This window comes from Carica papaya, chromosome 8 (assembly GCF_054855325.1).
Source record: "Carica papaya isolate Zhongbai chromosome 8, ASM5485532v1, whole genome shotgun sequence".
NCBI classification, from domain to species: domain Eukaryota; kingdom Viridiplantae; phylum Streptophyta; class Magnoliopsida; order Brassicales; family Caricaceae; genus Carica; species Carica papaya.
In genome coordinates this window covers 466012-481381 of record NC_142316.1, presented here as the reverse complement: position 1 = coordinate 481381, position 15370 = coordinate 466012, and the positions used below count along the sequence as shown (strand labels likewise).

At 33.7% G+C, this 15370-nt stretch overlaps 4 protein-coding genes across 10 annotated transcripts in view; 2 read left to right on the top strand and 2 right to left on the bottom strand.

Annotated features, from left to right (window-relative positions):
* The window catches only part of LOC110807519 (nuclear pore complex protein), a 38327-nt gene extending 35692 nt beyond the window's left edge, over positions 1-2635 (top strand). The window contains exons 24-27 of one of the 7 annotated variants that reach the window (XM_088209064.1): positions 1119-1285; positions 1366-1431; positions 1698-1821; positions 2211-2635. In XM_088209064.1, the coding sequence (XP_088065190.1) occupies positions 1119-1187 (69 nt within the window). In that variant the 3' untranslated portion in view covers positions 1188-1285; positions 1366-1431; positions 1698-1821; positions 2211-2635. Of the gene's footprint in view, positions 1-1118; positions 1286-1365; positions 1565-1697 lie in introns of those variants that run through there. The other 6 variants (XM_088209060.1, XM_088209065.1, XM_088209063.1 and 3 more) reach the window with 6 other exon arrangements.
* Positions 2636-2638: 3 nt separating this feature from the next.
* LOC148240326 (MIZU-KUSSEI-like protein (Protein of unknown function, DUF617)) lies at positions 2639-4083 on the bottom strand. The gene has a single exon (XM_088209067.1). It carries the CDS (start codon positions 3955-3957, stop codon positions 3232-3234), a length of 726 nt encoding a protein of 241 aa, XP_088065193.1. The 5' UTR covers positions 3958-4083; the 3' UTR covers positions 2639-3231.
* A 258-nt stretch (positions 4084-4341) lies between these two features.
* LOC148240325 (beta-glucosidase 31-like) lies at positions 4342-8205 on the bottom strand. Its single transcript, XM_088209066.1, has 12 exons — positions 8016-8205; positions 7751-7820; positions 7537-7592; positions 7330-7405; positions 7155-7235; positions 6634-6721; positions 6285-6540; positions 5728-5843; positions 5336-5619; positions 5027-5107; positions 4832-4940; positions 4342-4670 (listed from the first exon to the last, which is right to left on the bottom strand). The coding sequence occupies exons 1-12, from the start codon at positions 8160-8162 to the stop codon at positions 4499-4501; spliced, it is 1536 nt and encodes a 511-aa protein (XP_088065192.1). The 5' UTR covers positions 8163-8205; the 3' UTR covers positions 4342-4498.
* A 1662-nt stretch (positions 8206-9867) lies between these two features.
* LOC110807529 (oxysterol-binding protein-related protein 3A-like) lies at positions 9868-15199 on the top strand. Its single transcript, XM_022032673.2, has 10 exons — positions 9868-10240; positions 10649-10742; positions 10979-11095; positions 11183-11255; positions 11337-11455; positions 11654-11775; positions 12310-12486; positions 12805-12949; positions 14217-14395; positions 14704-15199. The coding sequence occupies exons 1-10, from the start codon at positions 10143-10145 to the stop codon at positions 14924-14926; spliced, it is 1347 nt and encodes a 448-aa protein (XP_021888365.1). The 5' UTR covers positions 9868-10142; the 3' UTR covers positions 14927-15199.
* The last annotated feature ends 171 nt before the right edge of the window (positions 15200-15370 follow it).

Here is a 15370-nt window from a genome sequence, read left to right as displayed (position 1 = left end):
CCTTTTCAACTTTCTCTTCACACTAGGAAAAGGGGACCTCAATTGGGACTTATTAGTCCTTTCATCATACCTAGGAGGGGTATATGTTGACCTTGTCAACTGGTCTAATCAAGCATAGAGGATAGATTACTTACTAATAGCTAGGTAAAAGAGTTAAAAGAGTAATTTATTAACATCATATGATCATCAAGTCTTAGGATAGATTACTTGCTTCTTCTATGAAAACATGTAACTGGTCTCCTAGGGTTAAGGATGCAAGGTGGAAAGACCACTCCTTGTTTCTCAAAACAAAAGTGAAGGAGAAAATAAGTGCCCTTTGAGGGAGGATGGTGCAAATTCAACCTTTAACTCTCAAACTTTTTTCAACAAAGTTCGACAGTCCTGATTTGCCCCTATTTGCAACATGCAACATTAAGCAATTTATCCAATTTAATGTGACTCCTAGTAAGGGATCCTTTAAGCATTTTCAGTGTGTCAAAATTTAGTAGCTAGAAATCCAAAGGAAACAAGGAAATTTGTTCAATATCGTTAAATTGCAGGTTCGGGTTCCCATAGACAACAATTCACTGGGTTCACCAGCTGGGGAAAAGTGGGTCCTTACAGTCGAGATTTGTGCAGCTCTCCCGACTGTCCATTTCTGGCCTCCATATGTTGCTAGACTCTGGTCAGGAAGTGAAGCTTGACGTGAGGGTATTCGAGGGTGTCTTCTTGCTTGTGTAATCACCGGAAATCACCACAGGAGTGGTGCCTTCATCTGGGTCAATACCCGAGCTGGTTGGCCTGAGGAGCGAGGCAGACTGGAGGAGGGAGGTAACCCGTGCACACAAACAGAGGTTGTTAGTGGTCGTCTGGAAGTCGTAGACAGTTGTTTTCTGGACTCCTGCCAGCTGACTCCCTCTCCTCTAGTGTTTTCTTTCTTTTTTATAAATTGTTTCCCTGAAACTAATCCTCTCTTAACTTTACATGTCACCACATCTCATTTTTGCCCTACTTATGCCATCAAATGGAAGACAAATTTCTTGTTATTGGATTTATTGTTACCATTTATTGTTCATGCGTGTGTAAATAACCAAACTACATTCTTACACAATATTCTTAAACGAATTTGTTATGTACAGGAATTTTTATTATTGGAGAGGGAGTATTCAATATGCAAAATGCAGCTTGAGGAAGAACTTTCTTCCTGAGTATACGCCAAACCGGGGTTAGCACGTGGCGACGAGTGAGAATTCATAGAATCCGAAACACAGATAAAGGGGAAAAAAAAAAAAGGGGAAGAAACAAGGTCAGGAACTTTGACTTCCTTTTCTATATATTACTTTCACCTTTATAGGTATAACTAATGCCTTGTTTTTTACATTGCAGTTCATATATATCGTGCTATATGACTGATGCCTGGACCGGATTAATAACCATGTAATGAATTATTAGGTATTCTCATTTGGAGGTAAATTATTTATTTATTTTATATGTTTGATTCAGTTTTTTTTTTTTTTCTTGTAGTTTTCTTGGAAAGAATTTTATTTTCTTATCTAATTAAGAAACTTCATAAGAACATTATTTATCTTGAGGGTATCTTAGATATCTAATAAAATGAATACTTACATAATTTAGTTTTCAACTGTAACCCATATTACAATTTAATTTTAACAGTAATTTCTACTAAATTTAGTTTTCAAACTTTCATACTTTCTTAGGGCTTTCATGGCAAGAAAGTACCAAAATCCAAATTTTGTTGAACTTCACCATATGGGATGTGCGGCATATGAGGATCTTAACATGCAAATTTGACCTCAAACATGAGATTTGAAAGGCCAACTGGTAATTTTAAACCCAATCAAAGCTCCATACTTCTATACCTTACAAACTGTCTCCAAATTTCCTCTTTCGTTGAGGATTTTCTCGAGAAAAAAAAAAAAAAAATCCCATACTTGTTTTGCTTAACCAAGTTCTATCTTCGATCAATCTCGGGAACTTTTATAAGGGCCAAAACCAAGTCGACGTTTAAACAAGAGTTGCTGAGTTTTGGGAGTTCCGTATTGTTCACATTTGTTTATTAAACGCGTTGGAGTTACTCGTATTGTTCTTATATAAACAAGTGGAGTTTAAGAATTTTTCTGCATGATTTTATTCTCGTGTGTTTTTCATTAAGCTAAATTACAATCTTATGGAGATGAAAGTTTTTAGTGCAAAGACTAACCCACAACCAGATTTTGCAAGCCGAAGGAAACAACATTTGTTAAAGACGCTTTAGTAGCGTCTTGGCATCGCGAATGTCGGGGAAAAAGCCTACATGTTACGACAATTCAAAGTGCCGGGAAAAGATGTGTGCTAAAAGAATGCACCACATTTGATCGTGTGGCTATGTAGAGTGAATCTATAACGGTGTCCCAAATAAATTTATGTATATTATCTAACATGCATCTTCTTCATGCTCCATGCAAAATCTTGAAGCAAGTGAACATGCTGAAGATAAAAATCAACATATATCTTCAGCAAATTAATAAGATATGCTTGCGAGGAAGGCTAATTGGGATGTTAGGGTATATCCAGTAGGCTGATGAATATATGATTGCCTGAATATATGTGTACGTATCGACATATATCAAGCTTTATACAAATATCAAAGTGCAAATGAGAGGGTTTTTTTTTTTTTTTTTGTGTGGATATCAAACTTCTGCTGCTTAAAATGATCCAGCAATATCATACTTTTATATATGTGTATCATCATACCCTTTAGATGGATATGTAAAATTCTAATTTCTCTTAATATTTTAGTTTCTTCTGTGCATGTTTTAGTTATTATATATACTCTCATATGTTTTTCATGAATAGAATACATTCATAAGATATATATATGAATCCACAAAATACAAGTTTAGAAAATGAAAATTATAAAAGATTCTAATCTTACCAAAACACAATGCTAAATTTCTGTCATACTCTCTAGTAATTTTTACAATAAAAAGAGAACCATGTTCTTCCATACGGCCATGCATGAAGTTGAACTTCTTCACAACTCAGTCAGAAGCACCCAGAGGTATAATATAGCTAGCACATTTGAGAAAAAAACAATCGAGAAAGTCAAATTTACACGCCAGTTATATCAGTAATTCCAGATTACCAGTTCCTTCTAATGTTGCTATACAATCACTAGAAAAGATAGCTATATATATATATATATGTGTGTGTGTGTGTGTGTGTTGCTACTCTTCAAATCCCATGGATGAATCATATCCTGACAAAGAAAATACTGAGCTCAGGTCCACTGCTCCCATCAATATTGCTCATATAATAAGTCTCTGAATCCTTTGATCCCACAACACGTTCAAACTTAGCTCTCATATACATCAACTCTCCATCTGGGTAATCTGTGACATCGCTCGGCAATAGACCAGCACCCATAGATATTGCATGCAGCATCTGCATCAACTTCAAATCTTCCTCACTCGCCTCTCTCCTCACTCCGTACCCATTTTTCCTCCCGTTATGATACAATGTCCAAATGGGTTCCTCTGCAATCTTGATCTTCTCTACTGGGTGTTTTTCACACTCTAGAGTTATCCTCACAAGCCCCTTTCCAAGTTCTTGGAGAAGCTTCCCCGTAAATATGCCTAGTTCTAGTAACAAGAAAGGAAGTGACCTAGGGTTTTCTTGGATAACAAGGTTAACCCTACTTCTACGGTGGCCGAAAAGAGTTCCGGTCACGTGGGTCCCGCCGTGAAGGTGGTTATCAACGTGGACCGGGAACTTGCAGATTGGCGTGATGATCGGAAATGACAGGAATGCGGAACGAAATCGCCGGAGCAGCTTTGAGGGTTTCTTTTGGCCTTTCTTCTTTGACGGCTGCTGGAGGGAGATGGTCTGTTTCAGTGCGGTTGCCGGCAGGATCTCGTACACAGTTGATGAAGAGGATGGCTGCTGCGGTGCTAGCGGTGGTGGTGGAGCTGTTGCCATGGAAAGAAGGAGGAAGTTGAGTTCTTGTTTTCCTTGTAGGTGATCATCATATACACTTCAGGTTGTATATATATATATATATAAAGGAAGAGGAAGTCATGGAATGCACGTTGAGGTGGGAGTGTTTCTCCAGTAAGAAACGACGTCATTTTTGTATTGATATATGTTCTTCTTTGGGATTGACTTACATATATATATATATTATATATGTTTTTTCTGTTAATATGAATTGACTTTTAGCATATATATATATATATGTATATAGATATATCACGTTTTGATTAATTCTACTTTGTTTTAGGATTATTCAAAGACATATCAATACATAACTGTATTTTTCATTTCAGTACATCATATTATTTTGAAGTTTAAGAGACAGTGACTACATATAATACAATGACATTTTTAAGTCACGTATACCCAAAATGTTATTAGATAAACAATAGAGATTGAGTCTCTTGTTATATTATAGTGTATAATACGAAACATAATGATATACAAATACATGTATGTATATCATTTTTATCATCACCACTTTGCTTTATGTCTTGAGAAACTTTTCGAACCACAAAGCCGAGTATTTAGGAGTTCGTTCTAGGTTATTTTCGTAGTCCACGTAAGTTAGTCCAAATCTGATTGTATAGCCGAGATTCCATTCAAAATTATCCATTAATGACCACGCAAAATAGCCTCTAGCATCAACTCCATCGTTCCTGTATAAGTTCCGATATGTACTCAACATAATGGTTATTATATAACATATTATACATATATATGTATATAACCACGATAAGAAATAAGTTTCAAAGGTATAAACAGGTGATAGATAGTAAATTAACTATTATATCACAAATACGTGAAACTGAAAACTGACCGAATGGCTTTCAGAAGATTCTTAAGATGTTGTTCATGGTAGATTTTCCTCTTGACATCGAAACGTGCTATTTCCTTATTTAAAGTACCGTTATCAAATTGAGGATATCCTACGTAATGAAATCAATAATACTGATTAAAAAAAATATATCACTAAAAAAGATTACTTCAAGTTTTAAGTAAAATTTAATTTTACCATTCTCGGCAATATAAATAGTTGGATTGTCGTAGATATTCTTCACGTGATTCAAAATTTTTCTAATGCCCTCGGGATACACTAAGATGTTGCTCATCCCCGTCTAAAAAAAAATGAATACATCGATTAATAAGACGTTCAACATCTACTTAGATCAAATAACGACATTTTATACATCTAAAAATATATATTTTTAAAAGTTTCATTTTCGTTTCATCTAACGTACCGGTTCACCGATAGGAATTCCGTTTCGATCTCCTGTAAAAGTAAAAAGAAATGGCACAATATATAACATTCCTTTTATCTAACTTTTTTCAAAAAGAAAAGAAAGATATAATATATGTATATATATATATATGTATATATAGTACTTACTGAGCCAATCTGCATGAACATCAGTTTCGTATCTAGACCTCTTTGGGTCACCATTTTTACTGTAAGTTGCATACATAGCACCATAATAATTGATTCCAATGAAATCATAAGAATTTTTAATGGTTGCAGATTCAATCCTTGTAAAAGAAGGCAAGCGATCCCCAACCAGAGTTTTCATGCTTTGTGGATAATCACCAAACACTAGAGGATTTAGATGCCTGCACAGATACATTCATTATATACATATATATATATATACTTATATTTCAACTTAAAATTGCATGTCAAATGATTGAATGAATTACCAGACAGTATTTAAATCTTACCAGCCTAACATGAAATCAAGAGATCGTTCCACAGCTTGCTTATCAACAAGGGAGTCAGAGTAAGGTTCAAACCAAAGTGGAGCAAGTACCATTCCAATCTTCCCAACTTCTCGACACTGTAAATTTATATAAGAATCCATCATGCTATATATATGTGTGTGTGTAATATATACATATATACACTTACACAAAATATAAAAAAAAATACAAAATTTATAGTTACGTTTACGGATAAAAACAAAAAATAACAAACTTTTTACTACGATAAAAAATGAGAGTCCATCAATAATTAAATCGTAAATTCGTATTAGAACAATAATTAAATCGTAAATTCGTATTAGAGTTTTCTCCTATATAAGTCGTATCAACTATATAGATATATATATATATATCTACTATATAAAAATATAAGAATTAGTACTTAAAATTTCATTTTACCTTTTGTATTTGAATAAAGTAAGTCCAATTAAGTACTCAATTGTGATATGTTCATAGTTAATTGATAGTCAAATACCATCTAACACTAAAAATGGTTTTGTGTAATATAGATTTATAACCTCATCACAATTTCTGAATTCTTGGACAGCAGCCGCATGAGCAAGAAGAATATTATGCGAGACGATGTAGGGCTCGATGGAAGAGTCTCCGGCTAAACACGAAGGATCGACCCATTTCGAGCAACGTCCCGGAGCTTTCTTTCCGCTATCATGTCCAGCGACGCTGAAAACTCGTGGCTCGTTAAAAGTAGCCCAATAATTTACTCTATCGCCGAATTCTCTGAAGCAAATTCCAGCGAATGTTCGAAAATCGTCCCTATTTAGAAATGTACATATAATATTTGATTGTAAAATTCAAAATAAGAATGTGAATCTATGAATCTAGATGTCTGCTAGCTGATTTACTTACACAATTTTAGGACTCAGAAAGCCACCATATTCATCTTGTAGTGCTTGAGGAAGATCCCAATGGAAGAGTGTTACAAATACTTGTATCCCTGTGGTAATTTATTTGAATTTATATTAGAACCAGAAAAGAAGTTCAAGAGTATAAAACTAGTTTCTTGTGTGTTTTTATTCATCTGTTTATCGATTATGTGTGTGTGTGTGTATATATAGATATATATATATATATGAAGTTGGTGTTCTTGGCTAATTAAATGTAAGTAGATAGTTTTCTGAAAATTTGGAAAATTAAAAACTAAGAACAGTATGTGTGGATATGAAAAACTGGTCTACCTTATTTTCTTGGAAAAAATCTACATATATATAGTTGCTATATGTATATTAATCCTTAGAACTTAAGTTTGACATGTAATTAATAGTAAACTTAAAGTTAATTGAGTGATATATATATATGTATATATAATATATATATATATATAAACATTTACTTATATTTTAAAACATTTGAGGGATAGAATTTACGACCATTGGAGACAAGTTCATCGATAAGATCTCTGTAGAACTGGATCCCGTTCATGTCTATCTTACCAGTTGCGTTCATTCCACCTGAATTTACAGATTTTTAAATAGATATATGCCCCCATATATATATATATATACATACATTCGAAGAAAAAGAATTAATAGTTTATAAACTTACGAGGAAATATTCGAGGCCATGAGATTGAAAGTCTGAAAGCATCGAGATTCATGCTTTTCATCATTTTAACATCCTCCTGTTATATTTTTAGTAAAAATATACATAACGATGATATATATCATATACATACACACACACACACACATACATATATATATATATATATATGTATCAGTACAAATTAGTAAAAATAATTGATCTGCGTACCTTATAACGATGATAGAAGTCTATTGCTATATCTCCGTTACTATAATTGTTTCTTTCTGCAAGTTTCAATGAAACTAATTATTTCCCAGTTGCATGAATATGGATACACTATGGTATTGCACGTGTATATATATATATATATATACATGTATATACATATATATATGTATATGTATGTATGGTATGTTCGTTGGTGAAAAAATTGAGAGTAGACCCGGATAAGCATGAGTAAAATTATCCCATATGCTTGGCCTTCGAAAGTCTTCTTCTACCGCACCTTCAAACTAAATATAACGAAAGTTATTTCAATATATATGTGTGTATATATATATTTGATTATTTTTATTAAAAATCACTAACAGTACATATATATATATATATTTTTATAGAAAACAACTAATAGTATAGATATATATACACATATATATGGAAAAAATGAAAAATAGAGTGTATAAGAACATATATATATATATATATACCTGATATGATGATGATGCAGTACCAAAAATAAAATTTTGAGGAAACTTATGACGATTAAAGTTATTATTTTCTACAAGATTCCCATCATCATCATCATCATCATAATCATAATCATCTGTTGATTGAATTGGAGGCAAGAAGCTCATAAGGAGGACTAGCAGTCCTAACACAAGACACTTCTGATGAGAAGTAGGCATTGATAGTATATACATATATATATATATTATATGTATGTATATGTTATATATGTTGCAGACAATCAATAAACTAGAGAGAGAGAGAGAGAGAGAGAGAAGAGTCTTTTAATTTCTGTGGTTTCTGGGTCCATGGTAAGTCCTCTATATATAGAGATTTTCCAACTTTCAAGCGTATGAACCCTAAACAGGAAGTGCATGGTGATATATGTGAAACACATTTGGGTATTATGAAAAAAAAAATGGAATGTTTGTTAAAGTATTGATCAGCCAATGGATATGAAATCATGTGCTTATAATCCTACCAAGTTTCCATCACCCTATATATATATATATATATATATATATATACATACATACATATATTTACATACCCTCTTGCATGATACTTTATAGCAAATTCTTTCTCGCCAAAATTCAATCCCTCCACGGCTAGAGAAACTCTTAAACAGCATATTTGATAGGGTCGTCCACCCTTGGACTACTCACAATCTTCTCTCTCTATATATATATATATATATAACTTAGTATGAATGTTTTAGAAGAACGATACATATATTTAACATAATTACATAAAATTATATATTTAAAAGAATAGAAAATACACACTTTATTAGAAAATATTGGAAAACTATTGTAAGCACATGATTTCACATCCATTGGCCAACTAAGGTCGGATCGTATCTTAACCAACATTCCACTCTATATAAATGTGTTTCACGTATATTACGATGCACTATTTTTATTTAGGATCTATAAACTTCGAGTTCGGATAATATCTGAATATAAAAATTTTAATCGTAAATTATTTTATTTTATTTTTTTGTAGAAATAGAATAATAGAAAATTAAACTGAACTCAAGTTATTTTTACTGATAGGATTAATCCGCTTAAATACGATAAAAATAAATTACAGACACTAACCCGTTAAGAGAATCACTAACCCACTAATTTATAATTACCGATATTAAGAGATAATTATTTCATGATTAAGACACCACTGTTTTATGATTAAGACATCGCTACTCTACTACTGTATAACTATTAAATTAAATAATAGTTAATTCATAATTAATAATTCTTAAATATATAATAAAATCTTAACACTTACTTACGCACTACTATCAATTATAATATTTACGATTCAAAATATTGTTTATAAATAGACGTAAAAATATTATCAATTGTAAAATACTTAGACTCGATATGGAGTAATGAGATATAGAATTTATTATAAAAAAGTATTGGGGAAAATTTATGTATGGTAAAAAAAAATAATAATTACTTTAAAAAGAGAGTTATAATTATATGCTTTAGTAGTAAATGTAAATATAAAATAAGAGTATTTGAAATGTGTGTGTGTGTGTGTATATATATATATATATATATCTATGTATATCACTTTTTTTTTAACCCTAAAAAAATTCTAAGGAAAAAAAACAAATAAGAAGAAGTTTGGTTGATTGAATTATTTGCCTTGCCGGCTAAGCTTTGGTCCGCGCGTGAGTTGAAGTAACCAGGGAGGCGCGTGGATACCTTTCCGCGAGAGCCGCCTAAATTCATCTTTTATTGGAGGGATGCGGAAATTTCAATTTGAAACGAGTTCTTTTAATGAAATCCTAGACCCACGCTCTCAATTAAACGCGTGGGGAACTGAGAGAAACCATGACAGCACAGAAGACGAATTATCTTTTTTGACTTCAAATGGAAGAACCGCCAACCAGGAGAGCGTCTTTCCTCCCTGTTCTTCTTATAAAAATGGAAATCAGAGACTGTACGAAGAAATTTTTTGAAGAAAACCTTTTCTGAAAATCTACTCTCGAACAGATATACGCAGGTGTTTTTTCTCTCTATCATCTTTTTTTTTTTTATTGATTTTGCTTCGTTGCTCGAAGGAGCTGCCGAGAGAGTAGGGTTGATTCGAGAAAGGAAATGGCTCCTAATGATCCTAAGCAAGGTGGCGGTTTCTTCGCATCGATTGCTTCCAGTTTGTCTAGTTTTGGTAGCGTCATGACCAAATCAGTCAACGGGTAATTCCAATTTGGATCCCTCTTCTAATTTGTTATTTCACTGAATCGTGATCCGTCTGTGGTTTTTGAAATCAATTCTAATCCTTCTTCATGCTCGTGTATGAACTTTCGCTGATTTGTGGAGAGAGATTTTTGTTGTCTTCGAATTTCGCTTGATTGATTTCTCTTGGTTCTGGTTGGATTTGATTATTTTGAGCATGAATCACTGCTGAAGGTTTTTTTTTTTTTTTTTTTGAGAGAATTTTTAAAGTTTATTAAATTAATTTGCGAAAATTCAAATTCTTGTTATAACTCAAGGTTTTTCTTTTGTTTTAAAGTGAGTAGGGTAGTAATTGATGGATTGATCTGCTGGTCTTGTGAGTGGAAGATTCTGCTTATTTGACAGCTTTTGGTGCGTCTTTTATGTAGTTTGCTGGGCTATGAGGGACTGCAAGTTATTAATCCAGAGGGAGGCACGGAGGACGCTGAAGAGGAAGCAAAGAGAGGAAGGTGGAAGCAGGAGGTACAGTAGTTATCTTGATTGTTTGACACTTATGGATAGAAATTTGATATGAAATACAGTTTAAGTCATCTGAGTAATTGACCCTATGTCTCAATGGCTGGACGTGGAACTTGATTGTTTAGCTTGCTTATAGTAGTGTGGAAGTCACTTTTTCTTATATGGTGAAAAATAGTTGAAAATCTCTAGAACTTATAAAGCTTTCTAATTGTTTATTAATATCCTTTTCCTTCTTCCAGGATAGTGACAGCTACTGGAAGATGATGCAAAAGTATATAGGATCTGATGTTACATCAATGGTGACACTTCCAGTTATTATTTCTGAGCCAATGACGACGCTACAGAAGATAGCAGAGGTTCATGATATGACAATTGAAGCCAAGTGCTTTTTTCCTTTTAATTTAGTTGATGGAATGTCACAGAATATATATTGTTTCTGACAGTTGATGGAATATTCATACCTGCTAGACATGGCTGACAAATGTGAGGATCCCTACATGCGATTAGTGTATTCCAGTAAGCATCCTGTTGCATCTCTCTCTCTCTCTTGTTTTTGTTCTAGTTATTATGCATGGGACTAACTGTTGTTTTCTGCAGCATCATGGGCTATATCTGTCTACTATGCATATCAACGTACTTGGAAGCCATTTAATCCAATTCTTGGAGAGACCTATGAAATGGTTAATCATGGTGGCATCACATTTATATCTGAGCAGGTAAGATCCCAGGGCGTGAATTTCCTTTTAGTTTCTTCTGTTGTGATGCTTCTCGATGATAACATGGACGCATTCTCTTTTTTAAACATAAACTTTAGTGGAGTTAAGTTTGATATCTTGGACCAGCAATTTTTCTAGTTCTTCTGTAGCTTCCCAGCACTCTCTTTCCAGCTCTTCACAGTTTTATATTTGCTTTAGGTAAGTCATCATCCGCCAATGAGTGCTGGTCATGCAGAAAACGAGCATTTTACTTACGACGTGACTTCCAAGTTGAAAAGCAAATTCTTGGGGAACTCAATCGATATCTATCCAGTTGGAAGGTAAAAGACATTTAGCGACTTCTATGGCTACAAATGTTTTGTATTTTGAATTTCTACAAATACCATCAACAGATTGTGGTTTTGGGTTAAGATTTTAGGTTCAAGGCATAGTGCCTTTGTCTTGCATTGAGAAGCAGATTAATTGATTTAGTCTATGAAAGTACGATCAAAAGGCCAGTATGGTTGGGTGATTTTGTATACTTCAATATGTAGTGGGATTGAAAGAAAATGTCAATGGCAGGAAAACAATAGAAGTTCGAACCCATGTTTTTTTCCATTCTTGGCAGGCTTCAAATTTCCTTGTTTCTTTGGAGTTTGTTCCTAATTCTTGTTGTTCTGTGATGTTATGTCAATCAACTGTACCTTCTCAGGTTCCCTGTTTCTTTTTTTGCATGTTGTTTGGGTCAATCCTGCCATGGAATTTTCTAATAATTTAAATCATGATGTGTTATAATTATAATATGTTATTTGTTTTTCTTGGTTTCCTTCATGAGAAACAACTCTGTAAATTGTAAATGTGCTTAATTTGTACAGGACACGCGTAACTCTTAAAAGAGATGGTGTGGTTCTTGATTTGGTACCTCCTCCCACAAAAGTTACCAACTTAATCTTTGGACGAACTTGGGTTGACACGTCAGGGGAAATGATCATGACAAACTTGACCACCGGGGACAAAGCTGTTCTATGTTTTCAACCATGTGGCTGGTTCGGGTAATGATTACTTTTATTTACTTAGGCAATTTAAGTATTATCCCCAAGTCCATGCACTTTCACCTATAGTCATTATGTCATCCTTGGCATGAAAAGTTGGAAAGAAAAAGTGTTCTGCGTTATATAACATAATATCTAAAAAAGTGTTCCATAAATCTTTACTTGAACTTCTAGATTCAAAGAAAGTGAATGGATACTTGATAAGAGTGATGACAAGTTTTCATGCTCTAGCTGAGGTCCTGCTAGTGTTGTTTTACATCCATCTATGTCTATAAGCTTTCTTTTTCCACTTTAACTTGGAATTTTTTCCATTGGCAGAGCTGGTCGCTATGAAGTGGATGGCTATGTGTACAATGCTGCTGAGGAACCCAAGATACTGATGACTGGGAAATGGAATGAGTCAATGAGTTATCAACCTTGTGATATGGAAGGGGAACCTCTTCCAGGCACTGAACTGAAGGAGGTTGGAATATTTATATATCTGGTTGCTTTCCTTTTGGATCTGCTACATGCCATTTATTTACACATCCAAGTAGATTTTCAACACTCTTCAGTAAAAAAGACAATATTGAGTTTTCACTATCATATAGACAGTGCCCTGTAAATGTCCAGAATAGGAGTATGAAACCACCTTTAGTATCTAACATATTGCATTTGTTTTTCCATTGTGTAATCTAGGCTGTCGCTGTTGTGTTTTACACTTGTTGCATTAATGTTTTTTTATGGCTTTTCTAATGGATCTAAATATTTTTCCATCAGGAAGAGTTTAACTTTGTGATCCTTTGACATTTTCATGCAATTTTGAGGTGGCATCAATTAGATATGTGAATGACATGCAATATATGTCTGTTATTCTTTGTTCAATATGCATATTTTCATTTTATTTTGAGAATCTCAATTGGAAAATATTCTCATGCTGCTACCTTGATGTATGCTTAATATTCAGTTGTTTGAGGTACCTTGTCTTTTGAGTTTTGCCGTCAGAGCTAGATATTAATGTGGCTTCATTGAAGTGACAATTATCATTTCCTGAAGAGCAAGTGATTAGACTATTTAATCCAGGTGATATTTACAGTAGGAGCAACAAAACCTTGTGTTCCTTTTCTTGGACTAGATACTTCCCTTCTTTTATAGGCCCCTCTTATTGATGGAATTGGAAAGAAGAAACCTTCTTTTTTTATGAAATTGTGGACTGAATACTTGCATCTGGTGATGTTTGTCAAGAGAAAACAATTGTTGTGAATTGTCTACATGAAACTCCTAAAGTTCCCTTTGCTAGATTCAATGCTTTTATAGAAACTGAAAATTTTTCATTCCAGAAACTCGTAATATAGGAAGCACTTATGAAAGTCTGTTACGGGTGTGCTATTGCCATTTTCTTAGGAACTGAAAATCTAAACACTTGTTCCTGGTATAATATCCAATCAATTATTGCAAGCTAATGAAATAGATACTTCTCAAATAAAATGGGGGAGGTTGTCCGCGTTGAAACATATTTCTAACATGATGCTACGTTCTCTAAAAATTAATCATCCTCTTTTTGCAAGGATTTTCAAGTATTCTTTTTCACTACAGATTGGCATATATGGCCAGTGGGAGTTTATGTGTTTGCTTGCATATTTCTGTGCTGAATAAATTCATAAGAAATTCTGTTTCTTTTAACTGATACAAATTTGAATAGGAAAAAGTAAGCATGCCGAGTAAAGATTGTTTACAATTGTGTTCTACAGGTCTGGAGGGTAGCTGATGCTCCAAAGGAGGACAAATTCCAGTATACATATTTTGCACACAAGCTAAACAGCTTTGACACTGCTCCAAAGAAGTTATTAGCATCGGATTCACGTTTACGCCCTGATAGATATGCCCTGGAGATTGGTGACATGTCAAAAGCTGGTTTTGAGAAGAGCAGGTTTGTCTCATATTTCAGTTTTTCAATCCTTGTTTCATCTCCGTGCACGCGGTCGTGAATTCACACAATTGAGGGGTCAAAGACATCAAGCCTAGATCTGTTTTCTTTTAGTTTTGAGGGAGAGAGGAGGGTAAAATATGGATTAATCAAAGACATTAAAACAGAGGATTATGGTCTGCTTTTCTTTTTACTTTCAAGAGGCTGAGTGGAGATTGAAGCCACCGATGAGCGTGTTTGGTTGGTTAGCATTGTATTCCTATTTCAAGAATGTGAATGAGAATCTAACCTGGAGTGTTGTTTCGTTTCAGTCTCGAGGAGAGGCAGAGAGCTGAAAAGAGAAATCGAGAGGCAGAGGGCCATCCTTTCGCCCCAAAATGGTTTGATCTTACAAGTGAAATCACCCCCACGCCCTGGGGAGACCTCGAAGTGTATCAATACAATGGCAAGTATACCGAACACCGGGCTGCTATAGATTGCTCGGATAGCATTGAAGTGACTGATATTAAATCCACCGAATTCAATCCATGGTAGTACGAAAATTCAGCTGCTGAATGATGAACAACCAGTCATTTCACATTGTTTTCTTGTATAATATATATATAGATATCCTTTGCTTCATTTTTTAGCCATTGTTGTGCTAGCTAGCATCAATCAGGATGAATCTGGTATTCAGTTTTGATTTCGTTCGCTTTGTATTTTGTTGCTCATCCTAGTTTTTGGTCGGTAGATTGTTCTTATTTTTTATGCGTGTTATTATTCATTTCATTTGTATCATTTAATAGGAAGCGCTTGCAAAATTTTTCATTTTTTATCTCGTAGTTTTTTCTCTATGTCTTTAAATTTATAAATATTCGAAACATAATTTTTTTTTTAATAACAATAACCTTAAAAATTGTATTCTATTGAAATGAATCATAATCTCGATTAAAAATTAGGTTATTATTGAAATAGAATAATCTACGACGAGTTCGGATA